Source organism: Myotis brandtii, unplaced genomic scaffold (genome assembly GCF_000412655.1).
Source record: "Myotis brandtii unplaced genomic scaffold, ASM41265v1 scaffold1086, whole genome shotgun sequence".
NCBI lineage: Eukaryota > Metazoa > Chordata > Mammalia > Chiroptera > Vespertilionidae > Myotis > Myotis brandtii.
Genome location: NW_005353696.1, coordinates 629,427 through 655,876, shown reverse-complemented (window position 1 = coordinate 655,876; position 26,450 = coordinate 629,427). Strand labels below are relative to the sequence as shown.

Below are 26,450 nucleotides of genomic sequence, written 5' to 3'. Positions count from 1 at the left end.
CCGCGCCATCACGGGTTTGGAGGCAGCGCCAAGCCCCGCGCCGAGGGGCAGCCTCCTTTTCCTTCTTTTTAAAGACGACACTTCAACATATCATGCAATATTGGTTTGGTGGTGATGAACTCTTTAGCTTTTTCCTTGTATGGTAAGTTCTTTATCTGACCTTCAATTCTAAATGATAGCTTTGCTGGGTAGAGTAATCTTGATTGTAGGTCTTTCTTATCACTTCGAATATTTCTTGCCACTCCCTTCTGGCATGCAAAGTTTCTGTTGAGAATTCAGCTGACAACTGAATGGGCGTTCCCTTGAAGGTAACTAACTACTTTTCTCTTGCTATTTTTAAGATTCTTTGTCTTTAACCTTTGCCATTTTAATTATGTCTTGGTATGTGCCTCTTCCTCTTGTTTGGGACTCTCTGCACTTGTTAAGTGTATTTCTTTCACCAGGTAGGGGAAGTTTTCTGTCATTATTTTTTCAAATACGTTTTCAATATCTTGCTCCCTCGCCTCTCCTTCTGGAACTCCCATGATGGGAATGTGGGTACCTCTGAAGTTGTCCCAGAGGCTCCTTATACTCTCTTCACACTTTGGATTCTTTTTTCTTTTTGCTCTTCTGATTAGGTATTTTTGCTTCCTCATCTTCCAAATCGCTTGATTTGATTCTTGGTGTCCTCTACTCTACAACTGGTTCTCAGTAAATTCTTCTTCATATCAGGTAGTACTAGTATATCCTTCATTTCTGACTGGTCCTTTTTTATTTTATTGATGTTCTCACAAAGTTCCTTGAAGTCCTCACTAAGGTTCTTGAAGTTCTCGTGAAGTAACCTTATAATCATGGTTTTGAACTCTGTATCCATTAGTTGGCTTGCTTCCATTTCTTTTTGCTCTTCTGATTGGGTGTTTTTTGCTTCCTCATATTTCAAATTATTGATTTGATTCTCAGAATCCTCTACTCTACTGTTGAAACCCTGTAAATTATTCTTTACTTCAGTTAGTGTATGCTTAATTTCCGACTGGTCCTTTTTCATTGAAATTCTCACCAAGATTCTTGAAAGTCTCACAAAGTCCCTTGAAGCTCTCATTAAGATCCTTGAGCAACCTTATAACCACTGCTTTGAATGCTGTATCTAGTAGTTTGCTCCCTTCCATTTCATTTAGTTCTTTTTCTGGAGACTTCTTCTGTTCTTTATGTACTAGGTAGAGCTGCTATGGCTCCTGCAATTGATAAGAGTGGCTTTGTGCAGTAGGTGTCCTGTAGGGCCCAGTGGCTCAGCCTCCCCAGTCACCTGAGCTGGGCACTCTAGGTGCACCCCTTTGTGGGCTGTGTACACAGTCTTGTTGTAGTCGAGCTTTGATTGCTGTTGGCGTCACTGGGAGGAATGGACCATCTGTGTCTACACTGGAAGAGCTGCTGTGCAGAAGACACCCCTATGGACCAGGACTTGCTTCAGTGGGGCTTTGGTGCTCACTAAGTCTGTCCCTTGAGTGTTGCTTGTGGATATGTAAAGGTGTAATATGGTATGGTCTGAAGCTGCCCACTGGGATACCTGGCTCTGGGGCCTCTAGGGAGGTGCAAGGTCAGCCATTGCCTAGGGCAGTGGTCGGCAAACTCAGTCAACAAAGCCAAATATCAGCAGTACAACAATTGAAATTTCTTTTGAGAGCCAAATTTTTTAAACTTAAACTATATAGGTAGGTACATTGTTATTAACTTAATTAGGGTACTCCTAAGGCTTAGGAAGAGCCACACTCAAGGGGCCAAAGAGCCGCATATGGCTCATGAGCCGCAGTTTGCCGACCATGGGCCGAGGGCCATTCAGCATGAGCTACAGAGCGAGCCATCTACAGATGGCTGCTACTTGAGTTGGATTTGGAAGTACCCAGGCAAGGCCAAGTTGTCCTGGGTCTCTTATTGATAGGCCTGAGGCACACTGACACCAGCTGCTGCTTGTTTGAAAGATATTAGGAAAGCCTAAAGCCTGAGCCAAGACAGGCCACTCATATGGAAAAAAGCCACTACAAACAGCTTGGGTGGGTCTGCAAACTGGATGGGAGGGGGTCTCAGGGAATCACCAGAGTGTAGAGAACAGAGTGGGAAAAGGTGATAGAAACTCAGATATGGCTGCCAGTCAGCTCTGTGATGGGAGAGGTCTTAGCATAGGAACAATGACCCCTGAAAGCCACCCGTGAATTCTTGCTTTGATGCCAGACAATCCAGTTGCTTCCTGCATGTCCCTGGGTCTGCCCTCCCCCCAGCCATTGCCCCAGCACTGGAGCTCTGAGGAAGCAAGTCCATGTAAATTCATGCACTGGCCCTTTAAGAGAAACTGCCTGAGTCTCCAGCAGCCTCTGTGTTACTTAGCCACAATCTCTGCTGGTTTTTAAAGCCCAAAATTATGGAGACTTCTCTTCCCAGTTCTGGAACCCTGGGCTGGGGGTCTGGTGTGGGGCTGGGATCCCTTACTCCTCATGGCAGGCCTCTGCAGCCACGTTATGTCTCCCGATTAAAAAAACATCACACATGGGTATTGGACCAGCCTGTTCCAAGCCTCCGCCCCTCCTAGCAGTCTCTGAGTGCTTTCTTTTATACTTCTCTGGCTGTAGGCCTTCCATTCAGCCAGCCTTCAGAAAATTCTGAATGATAGTTGTTCTGTATTTTAACTGTAATTTTTTTAAATATGTTTTTATTGATTTTAGAGAGAGAGGAAGGGAGAAGGATAGAGAGACAAACATCATTAACCGGCTGCTTTCTGCACACCCACTACTGGGCATCAAGCCTGCAATCTGGGCATGTGCCCTGACTGGGAATTGGACCAGCTGAGCTTAGTTGTAATTTTTTAAAAATATATATTCTTATTGATTTTTTTATAGAGAGGAAGGGAGAGGGATAGAAACATCGATGAGTGAGAAACATCGATCAGCTGCCTCCTACACTGCAACCAAGGTACATGCCCTCAACCGGAATCGAACCAGGGACCTTTCAGTCCACAGCCCGACACTCTATCCACAGAGCCAAACCAGTCAGGGCAACTTAATTGTAATTTTGATGTGGTTGTGAGAGGCTGCCAGTACAGGCATTTACCTACGCTGTCATCTTGGTTCTTCATCATAAATTGATGTTGAATTTTGTCAAATGCTTTTTCTGCATCTATTGAGATGCTCGTATGATTTTTATCTTTGGTTTTGCTGATGTATCATATTAACTGTTTTGTGGATATTTAACCATTAAATGTTCTTATTATAGAAACTGAATTGGAAAATTGAGATAGCTATTCTTTAGTCATTAATCCTTTTTAACCATATAAAATAGCTGTGGTAATATGATCTTTAGTAATTCAAAGTTTCTTAAGAATACTACTGTATTTATTAATGGGAGGGAAAAGGAGGACCTATGTAAGACTTCCAACAATAAAGATTAAAAAGAAAAGAAAAAGAATACAACTGTCAGGTAGGCAAGAGAGCTTTCACATCTGTCTTTCTCATTAATGCACATGCCCTCCTCCCATCCTTTTCTCCTCCTTTCACCCTTTATTCATCATTTTAAGTCTTGGTTTAGATAGATGGCAGTTTTCCCTGACAAATGGTTAGCTGGGTACAGTGTTGTAACTACTAAAAAATTGGTGTTTATACAATCTGCTGTACACCATTCATCACTCCACATATGATACCTCTAAATCCAATTAGAGGCCCAGTGCACAATCGGGGCTGGGGAGGGATGTAGGAGGTTGGCCAGCCAGGGAGGGACTGTGGGAGGGCTCCAGGGCGTGTCCGCACGTCTCACTCAGTCCTGGACCCCAGCAGCAAGCTAATCTACCGGTCAAACCGTCTGCCCCCTGGTGGTCAGCGCCCGTCATAGTGACTAGTCAACCGGTCAACTGTCTGCCCCCTGGTGGTCAGTGCACTTCACAGTGAGCAGTTGAGCGGCCTTAGCATATTATTAGCATATTACGCTTTGATTGGTTGAAAGGCCGACAGGACGACCAGTTACTTAGCATATTAGACTTTTATTATACAGGATAAAATTTTATTGACAACCAACTAAATAGAATTTCTGTTATTAAAAGGTTAATAGCCCTGCAGTTGTGGCTCTGTGGTTGAGTGTCAACCTATGAATGAGGAGGTCACAGTTTATACATCCTAGCACCAATGCATACATGTAAGTCCTTCCTCATTCTGGGCAAAGAAAGGAGTAACTAAGAGGTGTTGAGTTTGATTTCCACCCTTCTCTAGATAACCTTACCACCATAAAGTTTCTTATCTACTTAAGGTGTATATACTAACATAATTAACATTTCTTACTGACAGAGTAAAGTACTATCAGAATCAAACAGTACACCCTAATAACAGTAATGCCTTAGATCTGTGAAATCTAATTCGTAGCCAATGGCCACCTGGGGCTATTTAATCTAAACTAATTAAAATTTAATAAAATTAAAAATTGCTTTTGTCAGTTGTACTAGCCTCATTTCACTTGCTCAATAGCCACAGATAGCTGGCACCTACCATTTATACAGCATAAATTATAGAATATTTTCATCACTGCAGAAAGTTTACTAGATAACACTATCCTAGAGGCCACTAAAACATAGAATATTATTTATCCTTATACTAACAATGCCCTAAATGTTATATTTTTGTTTTTCTATTCATTACTGAGATTTTTCTGTCTTCTCCCTCATAACACTTGGTCAGTTGTGTACCACATGCACAAAGTGCTTCCAGTTGCTGAAACCTGATGAAATAATTAAACAAACAGAACAAAAGCATATCCAAAGTAGATTCTAGAAAAAGTCCTCAAGACCTAAAATTTCATCATGATGATTTTGATTTTTCAGAATCCTCTTTTCCTCTTCCTAATTCTCAAAGCTGTTCAAGTTAAGCTAAATTAACTGTTAGTTAGAGTATCGCCACTCTTCATTATTTATGGATTCCATATTTGTGAATTCACCTACTCACTAAAATTTATTTTTATCACCCAACTCAATACCAACAGCACTTTCATAGTCATTCTGGATACACACAGAAGAGCAAAAAATTTCAGTCTCCTGATGCATGTTCTCCCAAATGAGGTCAAACAAGGGACACTGTACCTTCTTATTTTAGGTTTCATAATAAGTGTCCTTTTCATGATTTATGCAATGCCATATTTTTTATATTTTTGTGCTTTCTGTTAGTGATTTCCCTATCTAAATTGGTCCCCAAGAATAGTGCTGACATGCTATGTAGTGTTTCTAAAAACAAGAAGACTGGGATGGGCCTTACAGAGAAAATGTGTTAAATAAGCTTCATTCAGGCATGAGTATAATGCTGTTGGCTATAAGTTCAATGCTAATGAATAAATAGTATGTATAAAATAAAGTGTCTTTAAACAGAAACACACATAAAGTAAGGTTATGTATTGAGTGGCTGATGAAAATGTGACCAGAAGCTCACAGGAGCTAACTCTGTGAGTTACTATGAAAAATCCACCAGACTGGCAAAATCTAAAACTCAGCCATAGAAAGATGGGGAGAATACAATGCATAGGTACTTTTATACACTGCCAGTGAGAATATAAATTATATAGCCATTTTGTAAAACAGTTTTACATTGCCTAATAAAAGTTGAACATAGTCCCTGGCCAGGTAGCTCAGTTGGTTTGGACATTGTCCTGATACAGCAAGGTTGCAGATTTGATCCCAGTCAGGGCACAGACAAGAAGCAAACAATGAATGCATAAAAGTGAAACAACAAATCAATGTCTGTCTGTCTCTCTCTCTCTCTCTCTCTGTTAAATCAATTTAAAAAAAAAAAATGTTGTACAGCCCTGACTGGGTTTGCTCAGTGGATAGAGCATCTGCCCGCAGACTGAAAGGTCCCGGGTTCGATTCCAGTCAGGGGCACATGCCCGGGTTGCGTGCTCGATCCCCAGTAGGGGGTGTGCAGGAGGCAGCCGATCAGTGATTCTCTCTCATCATTGGTGTTTCTATCTATCTCTCTCTCTTCCTCTCCCTTCCTCTCTGAAATCAATAAAAATATATTTTTAAAAAGTTGTACATACATATACCCTATGATCCAGCAATTCTACTTCAAAGAAACTCTTCAAAGCTTAAATCATAGGATATTTATAAACATATACATATATATAATAGTACCTTACGAAAGTGTTTAACAAAATATGAAATAATAGTTATTGGAATGGAATTAGAAGATGGATAATAGATGGGGCTCATAGGAGGCTTCAAATGGCTGTGGTCAATTTTCATTTCTAAAGACGGTTGATGAGTAAATGGGTATGTGTTTTATTATTTTTTATATTGTACTAGAGGCCCGCTGCACGAAGAGATTCGTGCAATAGGCTTTCCCTTCCCCTGGCTGCCGGCACCAGTTTTCCTCTGGCACCCGGGACCCAGGCCCTGCTCCAGCCGGAGCCTTCAGTCTTTGCTACTCTGGTCAAAGCCTTCAGTCTTCACTCCCCTACTTCGTGCCTGCATATGCAAACTAATCACCATCTTTGTTGGGTTAATTTGCATACTCTACTGATTGGCTGGTGAGTGTAGCAGAGGGATGGTCAATTTACATGTTTGTCTATTATTAGGTAAGATATAAAAGCTGTGTCTATTCTTTGGACACAAAAGAATGGTGTTTAAATGTTTCTTTGCAATGAAACATTTAAACACCAGGTGATTCAAAAGGTATGCAAATAGTAAAAAAAAAAAAAAAACATAAAAGAAAAAATAAGTACAGAGATTAGTTTCCAAGAATTACAGTAGAATAAAAAAAGAGTAAGTTTTATTTATTCATGTTTTTCCTATGAGAACATTAATTCTTCCTCAAAGATATGGACATAATGTGTTAACAATGAAAGTGTATAACAAAAAGAATACTTACCTTTAAATCCAGATGTCTGGACACCACTTATCAAGGAAAAAATTTAGCTCATAGTCCTGATGTCATCTAAATATGCTACTTCAGTAAAATAACAAACTATATTAAGTGTATTTTCCCCTAAAGGTAGTCATTGAGTCACTGAGTCAAAGTTCATCTTACTAACATTTCCTTAAACATACACAGAATGACTTGAGTTTCATTGCAGAAGTCCCAACCTCTGCTCAGATCAGTACTCCAATCAGTTTTACTGCTCAGAACAGTAACAGCACCTTAACCAGTTCTTTTTATTTATTTTTATTATACACACACACACACACACACACACACACACACACACAAATTATTGATTTCAGAAAGGAAGGGAAAGGGAAAGAGAGAGATAAAAACATCAATAATGAGAGGGAATCATTGATCAGCTGCCTCCTGCCTACTGGGGATCGAGCCTACAACCCGGGCATGTGCCCTGACAGGCAATGAACTGTGACCTCCTGGTTCATAGGTCGATGCTCAACAACTGAGCCACATGGCAGGGCTTAACCAGTTCTTTTTAGTTAATATTTCCCTCAAAAGGATCAAGAAACTTAGTTTTATATCATTAGTAATCCAGAAAAAATATAAATTAGATTTTAAATGTTTCAGTAGACCGAAGTAAAAAGATTATGTTTCATCAAATTCCACACTGCATTTACCTATGAAATAAAAATCTTTCCAAAATTTAAACAAGCAAAAAAAGAGGAAATAAAAATTTACCTCATAAGTCCAAATATTGAATAAACTATTAATGAAATCCATATAAATATCAATCAATTACCTATTTAAATTTTTATTTCTAAATGGTATCTGAAGCTACACATAATCTTACCTGGGGAGGATAGTTGCTCTCTGAAGACCACCTTGAAGATTGGTCATTTGGTTTATCCACTAAAATATTCCTGAAATAAAGAAAATTATAGAAATTAATTAAAAGAATAAGTGAACATAAATATGCAAAGAGATGAATAATCTACTAGATCAGTGATGGCGAACCTATGACACGTGTGTCAGAGGTGACACGCGAACTCTTTTTTGGTTGATTTTTCTTTGTAAAATGGCATTTAAATATATAAAATAAATATCAAAACTATAAATCTTTGTTTTACTATGGTTGCAAATATCAAAAAATTTCTATATGTGACACGGCACCAGAGTTAAGTTAGGGTTTTTCAAAATGCTGACACGCCGAGCTCAAAAGGTTCACCATCACTGTACTAGATGCTAAAATTATTAGAAAGTTATATAATGTCTGGAACTTGAAAAAGAGGAGAAAATAAAATAAAAACAGAAAACATCTAGTATATATAATATTCTAAAATATGATAAAGATAGCATTTCAAAATATTGAGAAAACCAAGAAAAACATAGTTCTATTTCATACCAAGTGACAATTAATGTATTTAATGTGCAGATGTATTTAGGAATTTAAGGTAAAAACAAAGCAGTAAAATACCTAATAATAAATAAAATACCACATACATATTATATTAGATACAATTATATTGTATTATTACATATTATATAATTGTAATCAATCTATGGATCAAGGAAGTCTTTTAGCCCATCATCAAAAGCAGAACTGTAGGTGAAAAAAAAAATTGATATAAATAACTTTGGAAAATGGTGCCTTCACTGGAAACTGTAAACTAAAGATAAATGGAACCATACAGAAAAACTGTACTTTATTTGGTAAACTTGTCTTTCACAGGAACATGGGTTAATTCTGAAACACTTTATATGTATATTCAGGTTGAACAAATAAATAAACAGGTCGTAGATGATGGGAGCTAAGCTTCTCACATTGGAGTGGTAAGTGACAGAAAAACAAGGGTGGGAGGTTAGAAATAACCAGTGGTATTGGATTAGAATCAAAGATATCAGTGTGAACTCATGTTTAGTTTAATATAAATAGGTTCACAAGTAATAATAGATATGTGTGTGTACACACACTAATCCTACTTCTGTTCACTAAGAGGGGCTAGAAGCAGTGACACTTCAATGGCAATGAGCACACCCAGCACCCCTATCTTGGTTTCTACATACCACAGTCCAATAAAATAAATAGGGATTGTTGGGGAAGTGGTTGATTCTACGGTCAGGACAGGGAATTCAGAAGATTAAAGCCGAGAACATCATGTAATATTACCAACAACAAAAAAACAACAACAAGAAAATAATTGGGGCATGCAAAAGGCGCAGAGAAATCAACATGAAAGAAGGATAAATGGTCAAAGCTGAAATAACATAAATAACAAAATAAATAATGTAGTATTAAATTATAATCGAAAGCGTAAAATAAATATCCATGGGTCCATACTGATAGTCCCCAGTCTAATGATCAGAAAAGCAACCTCAAATTAAAGAAATTTCCACAAAATACATGACCAGTAGTCTTAAAAACTCTAAATATAATGAAAAGCAAGGAAGACTGAAAAACTGTCACAGACCAGAGAAAAATAAGGAAACATGAAAACTAAAAGTAGTTGACTCTTGATTGTGTCTACTGAGATGAGGATGTTTTTCAATAAGTGTAATACTGTAACAGTATTTTTCTTTTTCTTATGATTTTCTTAACATATTTTCTCTAACTTAGTTTATTGAAAGAACACATTACATAAAACAAAGAATATATAAAATATGTATTAATCAACTGTTTATGTTCTTGGTAACTTGGGGGGGGGGGATCAAAAGTTACATGCAGATTTTTTACAATGAGGGGTCAACACCCCTAACCAGCATGCTGTTCAAGGGTCAATGGTATCTTGGATGGGATCCTAAATCAGAAAGTGGACATTAGTGGGAAACTAGTGAAATGCAAATAAAATGTGGATTTTAGGTAATAGTAATGCATCAATCAATGTTGGTACCTTAGTTGTGACAAATGTACCATCTATATATATAAAAGCCTAAGCCACTGGCTGACCATACAACCATCCAACCGGTGGATGATACACATTGACCACCAGCGGGCAGATGCTCAACGCAGGAGCGGAAACCACAGGCATAGAAACATGGAACAGACTGATGAATCTCAGAGGAAAGGGGGGGAGGGCGGGAAGAGATTAACAAAAGATCGTATATGCATACTAGAGGCCCGTTGCACGGATTCATGCACCTGTGGGGTCCCTCGGCCTGGCCTACGTCCTCTCACAATCCGGGATCCCTTGGGGATGTCAGAGAGCCAGTTTCGGCCCAATACTCGCAGGCCAGGCCAAGGGACCCCGCACTGGGCCTCTAGTCCTATATAATAAAAGGCTAATATGCAAATCAACAAATGGCGGAACAACCGGTCGCTATGATGTGCACTGACCACCAGGGGGCAGATGCTTAAAACAGGAGCTGCCCCCTGGTGGTCAGTGTGAAGCGCCGCTCAGCCAGAAGCCCTGAGCCAGGCTCACAACTGGCAAGCAGTGGCGGTGGCGGAAGCCTCTCCCACCTCCGCGGCAGCGCTAAGGATGTCTGACTGCCGGCTTAGGCCCGCTCCCCACGGAGAGCGGGCCTAAACCATCAGTCGAACATCCCCCAAGGGCTCCCAGACTGCGACAGGGCTCAGGTCAGGCTGAGGGACCCCCCCACAAGTGCACATATTTCGTGCACCAGGCCTCTAGTCCTAATATATAAAAAGCCAGGGGCTGTCACAACCGAAACAACTGGACAGACGACTGAACATCAGGCTGCGTGGGGCGACCAGGCCAGCAGGGGGGCAGTTGGGGGCAACCAGGCTGGCAGGGGGGGCATAAACCGGCAGTCAGACATCCTCTGAGGGGGTCCCAGATTGGAGAGGGTGCAGGCTGGGCTGAGTGGACCGCCCCCATGCACGAATTTTGGGCACCGGGCCTCTAGTAGTAATATAAGATTTTAGCAAAGGGACAAACTAGGTGAGTGGCACATGGGAATTCTGTACTGCCTTTGCTAGTCTTCTGTACTAGTATAGTAAGTCCTCCGTTAACACTGTCAATAGGTTCCGTGACTTCAAGTGAAATAATATATAATGAACCCAATTTTACCATAAGTTTAACTGATATAACAAAAGTTTCCTCAGCATTTCATCAATCTAATAAGGAAACAAGGTTATTTGTGGACCTGCTATAAATGTAAATTCATTCTCAAATAAAAAGTATACTTTCAAAAAGCTAGATCTCTACCTGGCATACAGAGGGTACTTAATAAATATCAAATAGATGAGTGAATAAAAATCTTTAAAGGCAGAACTATACAGAAAATTACTTTTACATACACATCTCACAAAGGTAAAAATAAATACATAAAATGACCTCAAACAAAATTAAAAGGCAACCAACCAACTAGAAAAATAAAAGCAATGTAAAACACGAAAAGCTAACTTAAAAATTCAGAATCTATATTATAAAAGGCCAGTGGTCATAATGCCATAACGACCAAACAATCGGTCACCAGGAGGTGCATGGAGCACCTCTTAGGCCAGTGATGGCGAACCTATGACACGCGTGTCAGAGGTGACACGCGAACTCATTTTTTTGGTTGATTTTTCTTTGTTAAATGGCATTTAAATGTATAAAATAAATATCAAAAATATAAATCTTTGTTTTACTATGGTTGCAAATATCAAAAAATTTCTATATGTGACACGGCACCAGAGTTAAGTTAGGGTTTTTCAAAATGCTGACACGCCGAGCTCAAAAGGTTCGCCATCACTGGATTAGACCCTTCCCCCACCCCCTGGGGCACCAGCAGTGTCGGCGGAGCATCGCGGGGTACCGCCAGCATCCGTGGAGCATGCAAGGCATCACAGGGCTGCGGAAATGGCTCTGATGGCAGGCGAGGCCTAGGGGACCCTACACAGGCATGAATTAATCATGCACTGGGCCTCTAGTCAATAATAACCAAAAATTGGAGATTAAAACAAAGACAGATTATCCCTATAATACTGTGCTCACACCCCAAAAAAAAAGAAAAATAAAATAAAAAAGCATGCTTTAATTATAATCTCAGTTGTTGGCTAGAGCCAGTAAATAGTATTTCATATTTTGCTAGTAGGAATGCAAATTGACACAACTTTTTAGGAGAGAACTTTAATATAATACATATCAAAAACATTTTAAATGTACATATACTTTAAATAAAAATAATGATGCCAACCATGATGATACTAGCATCTAACATTTGTGAGCTTTTACTATATACCAGACACTGTTCTAAGTATTTTCCATACATAAGCTATTAAGAAACTGAGACAGATAAATTAATTTGCCTAAATATACACACCTACAAAGTAAGGATTGGAACCCAAGGCAATCTGATTCCAAAGTCAATGCTCTTAATCACCACACTATACAGCCTCAGTATTATTCCACTTCTTGGAACTTAACCTAAAAAATAATCTAGGAGATGTAAATCACCCACCTTCATCACAGCACAATTTATAACAGCCAAACTATAAACAACCTAGTTGTCTAACAATAAGGAATTCATTAAATAAATTATGACATACCTATGTTACAGAATACCATGTAATCATGATGTATTCTACAGCCTGACTTTAGTATAGTTGCAAATGTTCACTACATACTAAGTGAAGGGAAAAAGTAGTTTACAGTACATACATGATTAATCAAGTGTTGTATGTAATAATAACATTCATGGAGAAAAGACAAAGAACATATACAATAGCTCTCAATGGTGAGATTAGAACAAGCTTTTTGCCTTCTTTGTGCTTTTGTAGGGTGCCCTCTGCATCCCCACCTGTCACTGGTGGAAAAGGAGTTCTTGGGTGCCGCAGGGAAAAGAATTTCCTGAGGCCCTCACAAGAGGATGAGGTATGGTGGAATGCTTTATTGATTAGGTAAAATTAAGGGGGTTCCCTTCCAAGGTCCCATCTCCCTCTGTCTTGCCATGGAAAAAGTTGAATTTTGTCTTCAGAAGGGCTAAGATTAAAGCCACTGACCAGAGTCTCTGCTCTATATTAAAGCACAGTCCAGTCCAGCATCTGGCTAGCTTAGTTTGTTTCCATCTGCAGTCCATTTGTGTAGAGAATCTGCATGGCCATGGGTTCCCATCTGCAGTCCCTTTTTGTACAGGGTCTGCTTAAAGCCACACGGCGATGCCCAGCCAGTGTGGCTCAGTGGTTGAGTGTCAACCCATGAACCAGGTCATGGTTCAATTCCCAGTCTGGGCACAATCCCAGGTTTCAGGCTGGATCCTGAGTGGGGGGTGGACAAGAGGCAGCAACAAATGATTCTCTCTCATCATTGATGTTTCTATCTCTCCCTCTTCTTTCCTCTCTGAAATAAATAAAAATAAAAAAGATAATCAGGAATAAACTTAACCAAGGAGGTAAAATACTTGCACTCAGAAAACTACAGGACATTGAAAAAAGAAACAGAGGAAGATATAAACAAGTGAAGAATATACCATGTTCATGGATTAGTAGAATTAACATGGTTAAAATATCCATACTACCCAAAACAATCTATAGATTCAATGCAATCCCCATTAAAATACCAACAGCATATTTCACAATATGAACAAACACTTCAAAAAATTATATGGAACCAAAAAGACCCTGAATAACCACAGCAATCTTCAGAAAGAAGAATAAAGTTGGACGGAATCCCATTACCAGATATCAAGTTATATTACAAAGCCACTGTAATCAAAACAGCCTGGTACTGGCACAAGACATATAGATCAATGGAACAGAACAGAGACTCCAGAAGTAGACCCAAGCTATTATGCTCAATTGATATTTGACAAAGGAGGCAAGAGCATACAATGGAGTCAAGACAGTCTCGTCAATAAATGGTGTTGGGGAAAATTGTAAGTAAACAAAGGGCAGAATATAGGCAACAACTTTCAAGAAATAATCCTGTCAACAATCACATGAGCTTAAAAGCAGATTCTTCCCCACTCAAGACTCCAGATAAAACTCCATCCCTTACCAACACCTTGACTACAGCCCTGTAACAGATCTGAAGCAGAGGATACACCTAAACTATGCCCAAAATCTTGACCGTCATAAACTGTGCAATAATAAATGTGTATTGTTCAAAACTGCTAAGTTTGTGATAATTTGTTATAGAGCGATCAAAAACTAGCACAATGTCCTCTTCTTGATGCATATGGAAACATTTAAGAATGAAATAATCTTATATTCTTTTTATATTCATCTTAAACCATACCAGGAGAAAGAAAAGGAGGTGGGTGCAAATAGATTGTTTTATAAAAAGTCAGGCAAAATGCTGATAGTTGTTGAAGGTGGGATTATTAGTATTCATTTTTCTCTACTGGTGAGTATGCTTGGAAAATGTTCATTACAAGTTTCTGAATGAATGAATGAGTGAAGTAATGATGACAGCAAACACACAAGCTCTTGGAAGTTTAGCTGTGTAGGGAAACAGATAAATGGGACATGTAAGATTAAGGCACAGTTTTTTAAAGATTAATGAAAGTTGGTCCAATGGGCATTGAATGGGGGCAGAAGTAGAAAACGAGTGGTGGATAATGTAGGAAAAGAAGAGATAACTGAATGAACAAAATCGGAATAAGATCCAAAGTATAAGTGAAAGAACTAATCTAAAATGATCTCTCCCATTTTAACAGACAAAAAGATGGAGAAAATTAAGCACAGGTAAATTTCATAATGCTTAAGTGTATCCTGGACACACAATGATATCATTTTCATTGACAAAAAAGTTTATATTAATAAAATCTAAATTTTTTTCACACTGATAATATACTCTAGTCATGTACAGAATATGGATGAATTTACAGTATTAAGATGTGGACTCTAAACTCTGCTTCAATGCTTCCTTAATAAATGACCTTGGTTACACTCCTACTGGCCTAAGTTTCTGCATTTCAAAATTAATACCTACATTACACTCCGAAGAGTCATTGTTGAAAATTGCAGGATGTCAATGGCCTAACAAATAGTAGGCATCTGCTTATCAACACCCAGAGCAAAACTCAAGTCACCTTATTACCAAGCACTTGAAAATGTTTGAGCCTGTAGCAATTATCTCTAAGGATTCAAAGCACTCTGGGATCACATACTTCGATCACATACACATTCCATACAAGTAAAATGCAGCAACCACTGGGGAAAAGAGAATGGCAACAAAATAAACAAACATCCCCATACAGAATGGTAAAATAGGAAACTCACACTAGCACAAAATCAGAAAACTAGCTAATGTGGTTTGGGGGTCTCCAAACAACAGAAAAATCTGCTAAGACAGCCATATAAAAAATATTCCTAAGAAAGTTTGAATCATAATATTTTCTGAAATTAAACAACTGGCCCTTCAGAATATATTTCAAAAGTTAAAATTGTCCTTTTCTATCTAAAGCAAAGACCATTAAAATTGGGCATGATATGGAAGAGATTTACTGCTTAATATGCACATCTCCAAACCTCAGACAAAATAACAATATATCTACAAAGAAATTAGAAATTTAAGATATCAAACTCTTTCCAAGCACCCTCAAAAGCTGCATTTACATGTAATTAATTACATGAAAATAATCATAATCACCTTCTTACTAAAATCAAGTTCTGAAAATATCTTTGTTGGGCAAATTAGCTTAATTTGAGTTACTAAATGTTTAATGGGGAAGGTACATTTATTTAAAAAACTATTCTGTAATATCAACATCTTGCTATTATCCTGTGCCAAAAAGGCCTTAATCTAATCCTCTCATTTTGTATGAAAATAAATAAAAGGCCAGAGAAACTAAATCAGGGGTCCTCAAACTTTTTAAACAGGGGGCCAGTTCACTGTCCCTCAGACCGTTGGAGGGCCGGACTATAGTTTTAAAAAAAACTATGAACAAATTCCTATGCACACTGCACATATCTTATTTTGAAGTAAAAAAACAAAACGGGAACAAATACAATATTTGTATTTGCATGTGGCCTGCGGGCCGTAGTTTGAGGACCCCTGAACTAAATGATTGATCCAAAATTACCAATCAATTGGAGGCAGAACTGGAATTAGAGCCCAAGTCTCCTGTCCTTGTTCAGTGTTCTCTCTATGCTACACTGTTTAGATTTTTTCATGTTTTCCTTTGTACCAGATCTAACTCCTCCCCCCAGCTTAATGCAATAATTCAAATTGTACTAATGGTGAGAGATTAAACCAATATTAACTAATCCAAATGCATTCATTTTGTGAGACGTCTCCCCCTACCCTCTTAATCAAGCATGTCAAACTCTCGGCCCATGGGCCACATGCGGCCCACAATGAACATTTTTGGGGCCCAGCCAATATAACAGTATGTAAGAAACGTTTTAATAAAAATTTTGTAATTTTTACAATGTCCTATTATACATAATTATTAATAACGAACTACAACGTTCGCTAATGACTGATTACTATAATCATGTTGCATTCATTTCCCTTACAGGCACACCTTATCTCTCCACTAATACTAGCAGCGAGTATTTTAGCAGCCGATTACCACATCATTATTCTTGTACTGACTTGTTTGATGTGCGCAACAGGAAATATTTCGCTTTCAGAGAACAAGAAAAATAGGTTTATTTGCATTACGCTTATTAATTTGTGCAGTTGTTCAATGTCTGGTAAGTTAATGTTCAAGAAAAAAATATTAATTTTTATTAAAATGTTCTATTATTTTATGTTAACAATGACTCATTTATTTCAGCCCTTTGTATTCAGCATGTCTCTATCGAAATAAACCTGTTTCTATGAAAATTGAAGTTTTTGTTTTTTTGCAGCCCACATAAACTTAAACCTTGTTTATCTGGTCCGTGTTAGCCTTTTGAGTTTGACATGCTTGCTCTTAATAGATATCTTTCACCTCTTAAGTCCTATGGCACAGCATTTTAAAAACTCTGTTCCTCAGAAATACTACAAAGGATCTATAAGCATTTGAAAAATACATTGAACTATTCTTAAACCTATTTTAAAAATTCACTGCAAACACTCCCACTGTTCTGATTTGGTAATAATCAGGGCAGGCTAAGGGTTTGCTATATTAAGACTATGCACGTGTTGTCCCCAGACCTAGTTCTTTCCCTAGGTCTGATTTCATAAATGATGGTGATAAACTAAGAAAAAAAAATTTCAAAAGTACTTTAGACCAAATATTATCACAATGGATATCACTCTCTATTAAAAAAAAAAAAACTTGTTTACTTTGCTTTTATGCTAACTTTGGAATAAAATTTCTCCTGAAATCTCTGTATCAATATAAACTTTTCAAAGTGTGTCACTGATTTATATGACTTTAATTGTATGCCAGTCTTTTAAAAATTCAGTTCTACATATGTCTGTTCATGTAAAATTCACATTTCACAACTATAACATAATTACTGGTTGGATAAGGCTCAGGACTGTTTAGTTTTAATGCTCTCCTCAAAGCTTAATAAGATATGTCACATGTTAAGTCACATTATAGATCACTGTAGCCCAGAATATAAATTTGAAGTGTTTTTCTGACTTTTTAAATTATTATATGGAATGTAAGCAGTTTGACGATAAAACTTTGAAAATAAGTTTATTACAGATGATAATCAATTCTCCTTATTCAACTTTCAGACAACATATATGTATATTACATGTTTAAAGCTCTCAGCCTTTCCTTTATCAAATTCAGAATGTTCATCAGTTGATAAACTAATAGTTTAAAATACTGTGCCAGTTAAGATCCTACATGCCAACATGCCAGTCAACATTTGTTTCCAAAGCACTCCCAGTGTCCATTTTTATAATTTTAAAAATATTTTATTGCAGTTCTATTATTTTATAAGAATGAATGGGAAATGAAAATTTAAAAGCCTACTGGTAATATTAATTCAACTAAAACAATACTGAGCATCATCAAGTGATCCAAAAATAAAACTTCAGACACTAAATAGACTTAGCCAGCTTGAATATAAATGAAACACTGAGAAAGTTTAAAAGATCACATCAAAAGCTACAGTATAGGTATGCCAATTATGGACCTATTCACTCTCACCTCCAAATTCACCCTTTTTGCCTACTCTTTGAAAATGAATTTGGGCCCTTTAAGTAATTTTCCTTTGCCAGCTGGCAAAAGTTAAGCTTTGTCAGCAGAGGGGGCAGGAGAGTCACCTCAAGAAATAAGAGTGATTTTGCTCCCTTGTTCGGGTACGCTTACCCAGAATACTCCTGCACTACAGATGTTTCTTCAGCATTCTGCTCCTGCAGCATATGTGGCTTCCTCAAAGTGTTCATGTGAGCAGCTTTTCTAGCACCAGGCTCCTACATCAGAATGTATACTTCTTGAGGGTATGTCTCTTGACATTTAGCAGGCCTTTTCAAACTAATGACTTCAATCTTTCTTCAACTCAGAAAAATTTTCCTCTATTTTAAAAATTTCAACCTTCTCCTTTTATTTTTATTTTTTTCTGGTATCTTTCTAGACCTACTATCAGGTATAAAGTGCAGGGCTGCTATATACTGTTGCACAGGTTGCACTTTTTTGACAAGAAGAACCCACTAAGGAGTAAAAGCTGAAATCCAGCCTGTGTCCCACTTAACCTAGACCTATATCCTGGTCAAAAAGTATCATCTGTTCATTAAACCAATAAAAATACAAAAGTGGACCTTCTGGATCAAGGCTAGCTACCATGTCTAAACTTTTCACTAATATTTTTCTTATCTTTTTCTTTTTGTTGTAGATTTCAGATCTTTTTCTATGTGTATGTATGTATGTAACTATAGATGTATATGTCCATAACTATAGAACTATTATTATTTTTGTGACAGCTAATTCACTAATTTGTTAATTTAATAAACATTATGCTGGACTACAATGATATGAGGGGAGGGGGAAAATTTCCATAGTTCCTATGAAGCCTGTGGTCTAGTTGGAGGGATAGCTATTAATCAAGTAATCACACAAATAAATGCATAATTAAAATTGTATAAAGTGACATAGGAGAAAGGTATACATTTGTAATGAAAGCATTTAACTGTTGGAGCAGAGGAAGGGATACCAGACACATTGGGGGGACAGGGTAAAACAGGGTTTCCTGAGAAAGCAACATTTTAGCAACAGCTAAAGAATAAGTAGGAATTAGGTTTTATAGCTCTTCTCCTCAAACTACTTAAATCAGAAGGGAAAGGAAAAAGGGGACAATGAAAGGAAGGGAAAGGGTACATATCTAAGGATGCTGAAAATAATTTACTGTTGCTATTTATATAAAACAACATGCCTTAACAACAAATACATAAATGACGATTATAATAAATATCAGTCATACTAAAGGAATGTAAGGAAAGTTAAATAGTATTAAATACTGACAATACTTACAAACCAACAACTTTACATTAGACCCAAGTATCTTCCTTCTAAACATTGTCTCACATAAATATAATATTCCCATAAAAATTCTAGTAAAAAGGTAGACAATATAAAAATTACATTAACAGGAAAGGAAAATATATATTTCTGGTAAAGATTAAATTCTCAATTTCTGGACATCATAAACAAGTAAGTCTCAAGAGATTTACAAATCAACATAACCAAGAATAAAAATCTCATTTTAACTCCTAGTCAATAAGTACTTAAAACAATTTTAAACAAATAATGCTATGTTTATTCCATAATTTTTCCCATCAGATATTAGTAATAAGCACTTAAAAGTGTCAAAAGGAAAAATGAAGAAAAACACTGAGCAAAAAAATATGGGGCTCAAGTGTCAGGTTATTACATTAATATTATTATGAGGAATTCATAACCTACAAGGTATGAGTCTATTCCATAAGAACTAAACACAGTTTTCTGCTTCTGGAATAGCCTGTGGCAGAAAAACATTCCCTTTTAGAACTAGAAAGGCTGTATAACACATAGGAGGAAAAAAGCTCTTAAGGTATCAGAGACCTTCTGAGGAACTAAGACTGGAATGCCAAAAAAAAACCTATTGAAATGAGTCCCACCTTCTATAGGTATAGCTTTCCCTCTCTCAGTTCATTCCATCTATTTCTTTAATGGCACAGGGAAAGGGACTGAGAAACCAGGAAAGGACAGCCACTAAAGGGCAGAAAAGTCAGCCGAGCTTTCAATAATTTCACAGGGCCAAAGGAACAAAACTTGGTAGTTGGATCTTGCCATAACACCCAGGATTCCATAATGAAGGGAGACACAGAAGAACAAAACCAACACTATGTACTGATTTTCCCCTTGAGGCATTTGTTGATTCTTACTAGTAAACTATAGAGTAAGAAGCTAAAAAAAGACAGCAGAAAGCAACTGAAAAGCAAGGAAAAGCTTTTAGGACTCTCATGCTGCTGGAGAGACAAAAGCAGGAGAGGACCAATAAAAATCCAGTCTCTCAGCTAGGATCCCTGCAGGGTTACCAAAGTTGGGCAAATTAGAGGTTTACAAAACCTAAAACCCAACTTTAAGTCAGCTTAGTTCTTGACTGTTGAGGTGATCTGCTTCTATTCTACCTGCCTACCAGAAGATGGGTGAATCCTCTCTAGAAAAATATATTAGGTTTGCAACTGTAATTGCGTTTAAATCTGCATATAATGTCTGGCATTCGATCAAAAGTTATCAATAATAATAAAAATTATAATAACTACTAGACCAACCAAGATACTTAAACAGAAGGGAAAAGATGAGAGAAATAGACCTGAGTGATCCAGATATTGAAGTTTACAGACACAGGTTTAAAGTAGTTTGACTGATATGTTCAAGAAAATATATGACAATATGAAGATTTTCACCAGAGAATTAGAATCTATTGTGAAGAGAGAAGGGGTAGAAGAGGGAATACCAACTGAAAATTCTAGCCAAAAACAAACAAACAAACACAAAACAAAAAAAACACACACCATAGTTGAAATCAAGAATAAAATAGATGGTGTTAAAATCAGACTGAGCATAGCTGAACAGATAATTAGTGAGCTGGAACACAGGCAAGTAAAACCTATCCAGAATGGAATGAGAAGAGAAAAAAATGATAGAAAGTGTAAGGGACAAATGGGACATGACAAAATATATAATATAGATTTAATTGGTGTCATAGAGGGAAGGAAAAAAAGAGTGGGGCAGAAACTATATCTGAAGAATCTTAATTTTTTTTTCAGAATTGATGAAAGAGTCATGCTACAGATCCAAGACGTACCAGAAACCCTGGAGTAAATACAAAGAAAATTATTGTATTCTTAGGTACTAATAGCTACATCTCTAAAATTAAAATGATTTTTGAATGATTGAAATACAGCAAATTTACATCACCACAAATAGCTGAAATGTATCTTATCTACATGTAAAACATCACAAAGTACCTGTATTAGGCCCAAGAATCATTTATTAAAAATCCACTACATTTACCTAAAAGTTTATGCAAATAATAGAAGCATTTACCTATGAGCAAAAAAATATTTTAACATAATATAAAATCCCCCAGCATTTGGTCAAGAAAACAAGTACTGCATAAGGAAACTAAAGATGCTCAGAGAAGAATCTTAACTTGCTAAGAGTCACAAAGTTCTAATTCCAGGAGCCAGTTCTGCAGCTTCAATCTCTAGACCTCCAACCACCTCATGATACTTTTTCTTTATCGTGGGAAACTTTATTTTTCTAAAGCTGTAAGATTACCAGACTGAGACTATCAGAACTTTCAGTGGCCAGTGAGGTTCCCAAACAAGGCCAGTACCTAATCTCAGTTTAGTTCAGGGGTCCTCAAACTACGGCCCGCGGGCCACATGCAAATGCAAATATTGTATTTGTTCCTGTTTTGTTTTTTTACTTCAAAATAAGATATGTGCAGTGTGCATAGGAATTTGTTCATAGTTTTTTTTTAAACTATAGTCCGGCCCTCCAACGGTCTGAGGGACAGTGAACTGGCCCCCTGTTTAAAAAGTTTGAGGACCCCTGGTTTAGGGAAAGAAAGTCTGACAGTCCCCAACTCAATGGGTTGCAAGAGCCTATGGGATTGTAAGGAATCCTCAAACAATCACAGACCAAATAAATAATAAATCTCACAATACGTTCTATTTTTCAAATGTGATTAATAAAAATTCATTTAAAAGCTAAAATAAAAGGAAAAAATAAATTATTTGGAGCAAACATTTTGAATTATAAAGCATTCCCTATACATTTCTATGGACTTGTCTGATCAAAACCACATTCATAATCCCAACTTACTAAGGATAATGTCAAACTAAAGTCAGGGTACACCAAACAGAAAGTTTCCTACACTGACAATAAGAAAATAAACTGATAGCTTTAATCCAGCAATTTAATATCTAGGAACTCATCATAAATAATTTCAAGATTTGTTTCTGTAAAGCACACTGTCTCATTACTCATAACTGTCAAAGAACAACAACAAACAAAAACAAAAGAAGCCCAAAGCCTATATATCCAATAGGGGACCAATTAAATAAAATGCCAATACAGAGGGCTATTTAATAACATGAGGACATATTTACTATATATTAAAGAGAAAAAAATACAGAACAGCAAAAAAAGCCAAAACAAAATTGAAATATACATATAGACACAACAAAATATTTGGAATAATATATATCAAAGGGTGATGCGTTATCTTTGGGTGGTAGTATTGAGGGTAATTTATGTTGTTTCAGCGGGTCAATATTTTGCAAATATTCCACAAAAGACTTCTTAGGATGTTTTGCAATTAGAAAAAAATACAAATTCATTTTTAAATGTGAAATTTTAAAATAGTTGAAATAGGTTCACTTCCTATCCTAGTAGTCAAATCATATATATCACTTTTACTCTGAACCATATGTTAACACAAGAAACAATTTTGATCAATGTTTGATTTTAAGAAATAAAGACTTGTAGAAAAAAGGTAAACACACTTAATGATTCATCAAATGTTACTATCTAAACTTATGTTGTCTTTAAGTAATATGTAAACCCAAATCATTCCAAATCAATGAAATTACCTAATATTTAAAAAATGCTTTCAATAGTCCTTCCAATTTTCATATTAATACATTAAAGCCATAAATGTAAAGATAAAATAGATCTAAATATCATTCCCTCTCTGTTCTAGCCTTATAGCATAGCATTTCTTATCTGTATTCCCAACTAGGCACATATTATAGTCAAGTAAAATAGTGAAGGAGCTTTGGTAATAGAAGTCAGAGGCCCAAGATCAGAATCCTATCTCCTACCCTTTCAACTCTTAGACCTGGGCAAGTTAACTTACCTCTCAGTTTCCCTAGCTATTAAAAAAAAAAAAGATAATATTTATCATAGAGTTTTTGTAAAAGACTAAATAAAAAACTACAAATGGTAAGCATAGTGCCTGAAGACTAGAAGGTACTCAATAAGTGGTGGTTGTGAGTGAGTAGAGGCATGTGCCACAGTTTTTAAGTCACAGAACTTGCCAAGCCTCTTGAAACCTGTATGACCTTGGACAAGTTACTTAACCTTTATGGACCTCAGTTTCCTCATCTGCAAAACAGATATAATACCTATCTTGCAGGTTTGTACAATTAGGTAAAACTAGATATAAAAATCATATTGCATATAGTAGCTACTCAATAAATTGTGGTATCACTACTAGCTACAGCAATAAACATTTGAGTATAGGGATTAGCAGTTTTTAAAATATTCTTATATTTTAAAAGAGTACATGTAATTCTAAGAATTAGACATCATTTAAATAAGTGTATTTCTCTTAATTCCCAATTTAGGTGTAAATTTCAGAACAAAAGTAAAATACAGACCAAGTTTTTTTCTTAAGCACACTAGAAAGATACAGGGCCACTTCACTAGTTTCAAAGTAAAAATATATTATCTATAACTAGATTTGCTTTAAAAAAATTTTTTAAGTCCAAATAAATCTAAAAGGGTCAGAAGGGGAAATGTTTGTTTCTTTCTGCAATTATAGGTCCTTAGGAAGAAAACAGAAACTTGAACTTTTCTATTTTTTTCATAATTTCACATCTACTATGTAAGTGCCTTGAATACAACAACTCTTTCAAATCTCCGATTTCCTGTCTCCACCTTTGTGCAGAAGCAGAACAGTACTACAGTTAAGATTATGGACTGTGGAGCCAGACTGCCTGGGTTCAAATCTTGCCTCCATCTAACAGTGTGACCTTAGTTTTAGGCATGGTTTAACCTCCCCATGCCTGTTTCCTGAAAAAATGTAGATTCCTCATACAATTGTTTTAAGGAGTAAACCTTTAAAGTGTTCATAAGAGAGGCTAGCATATTGAAGGCACGTTATGTTTCCCTTTGTTGTCATTACATTATTACCTCTCAAAATGCCTAGATCTGTGACTTGTAATTAATAAATATTTGCTACTCTGTAGAAAATTTCAACAAATGGCTTTACTTAATATTAGACCTGCTTAGGAAGTATCTTAACATGACTGTCAAGGCCAGCAAAGATAGAGCAGTTGCTGTTAGAATTTTACAGCAAATGTAAGGAAAGTCGATCCCTTCTTACACTTCCCATCATACAAAGCTGTAGCATTGTTACTTGCTAATAGAAGTTCAGTACCAAACAGTTTTACAATTTAGGTATGGCATACACCAATCCAGCAGACACAAAACTCTCAAACTCAAGCTCCGTAATACTCAACTACATTCCTTCAAAGAAAAAAGTTCAGATCACTCTTCTATTATAATAGTTCAATGCTTTAAAATAAAAACTATATTGCATAAGTCAACAGCCTATCATAGGCATTAAATAAGACACTGTAATTGAAAGTGTTTGAAAGTTAAATATACATTAAATATGAGCTTATGAATATATTTGAGAAAATCATAACAGATTTCTCCAATCAAACAGCTGCCTTCTAACCCCAAAACTAGTGCTCTGGGGCCAGGATAAAGAGACATAAGTCAGTCAAGTTGCCATCCCACTAGGTCATTTCCTGACTGAAATGTACTCTTCCCTTATTACTGGTAACTCAGGTGGGACTTGTGACACTTGAGGACCAGGAAAATATCTTCACAGTTATTGGGTCAAACAATGCCACCCAATCCCCAATTGTCTGAGATCCTAACCTGGGTGTAGAAAAATGATTGTTATCTTCAGGTTCAAGAACCTGTTAGCCCTGAAAATCAGAAGTCAAGTACCTAGGGCCACATTTCCATTCCAGCTGAGGGCTAAGAATGTTTACCTGGCTCACCCTCAAATTAGAAGTTTCAATCAGCACCCATCAGGTCCCGGCCACACAGCAGCCATCAATAACTCACACAGGCCAGATCAGACCACAGGTCACTTGGCCCCATTCACGGAACCAGGTCCGACCAAAGGCCGGCCTGCCTGCCAACCCTTAGCCTGGCCAACAGGACAATGGCCTGGCAATCAAGAGTTAGATTCTCCTAGCCCTGACCGGTTTGGCTCAGTGGATAGAGCGTCCGCCTGCGGACTAAAGGGTCCTGGGTTCGATTCCGGTCAAGGGCATGTACCGTGGTTGTGGGCACATCCCCAGTAGGGAGTGTGCAGGAGGCAGCTGATCGATGTTTCTCTCTCATCGATGTTTCTAACTCTCTATCCCTCTCCCTTCCTCTCTGTAAAAAAATCAATAAAATATATATATATTTTTTAAAAGTTAGATTCTTCTAGCCACCGCTCTGTTTCAAGACTCTTGATGGAGTTGACTTGACAAATCAAATTTGATAAGACGTGAAGAATTTTTGAAACACAGGTGGAAAACTTGGAATGTGCCTCACAGATCTAGTCCCTTCATTTGTTCAGTAACATAAAAGTGTATGATCTGTAACGCGTTTTGTTTATAAAACCATTCTGGTCTTAAGGAGATGATGGTCCAGGGGGACACAACTGTCACTTTTCTTCAGGGTCTGCACGGGTCTTAAAAACTTTACTAAAATCAGTTCCTCTATCTGCATGTAAAACTGGAATGAGATCCGCTCCTTCTCTCAAAATAAGTTAAAGGTAAGTACATACTGCATGAAAGTACTCTCAGCATTTCAGAAGGAATTTTCTACAGAAAAACGTATGCAGTTAGGTATCACGTATGCAATGGCAGTGATGCAACTCTTTTTTTAACACCTAAATCGGAGATCCGGACCAAGACAGTGTGTTGGAAGTCCAGCTCATTCAAGTATGTCCTTTCTGTCCACTTTTGAGGTCCTAGGTTGGGAAACTGGTCTGTGTCTCTATAAATCCATGTTCTGGGCCATAATATAAATGCAACTTTTCTGTGAGGTCCCTCCAGCCCACTCCCTCTCTTTTTCAGAACTACGAGCGCGGCGGGGGGGGGGGGGGGGGGGGGGGGGGGATGCGCCCTGCAAATCTCCCCACTTGCAAGGACTCGGCTGGGTTGCACAACTTTCCAGTCTCTGTGAGTTTCACCACTGTTTTGCTGTTGATCACTTTTAATGACACCCCCGCGCCTCCCCAAAACCCAGCTTTACACTTTGCCCCGGCAGCACTCGACTGGACGGACTATATCGGTCCCCCGCCTCCCGCCAGCTCCGACGACCTCAAAAACATCCCCACCCGTGTGCCCGCCGCCCGGACCCCAAAAGCTGCGACTCCGGTCCCACCTGCCCGAGCCGCCCGCCCCGCAAGCCCTCAAGTCCCAAATCCCGGGTGCAGCATCCCCGGCTCCG

At 37.5% G+C, this 26,450-nt stretch overlaps 1 protein-coding gene across 16 annotated transcripts in view; it reads right to left on the bottom strand.

Moving 5' to 3' along the window:
- Positions 1-26,450, bottom strand: part of MKLN1 (muskelin 1, intracellular mediator containing kelch motifs) — a 309,377-nt gene that overhangs the window by 117,143 nt on the left and 165,784 nt on the right. For 15 of the 16 annotated variants that reach the window (XR_001362873.1, XM_014542908.1, XM_014542906.1 and 12 more), the window contains one exon: positions 7,729-7,798. Coding sequence is in view for 15 of the 16 variants with exons in the window: in XM_014542908.1 (XP_014398394.1) it covers positions 7,729-7,798 (70 nt within the window). In the remaining variant the exon portion in view is untranslated. Of the gene's footprint in view, positions 1-7,728; positions 7,799-18,023; positions 18,116-26,450 lie in introns of those variants that run through there. The other variant, XM_014542895.1, reaches the window with a different exon arrangement.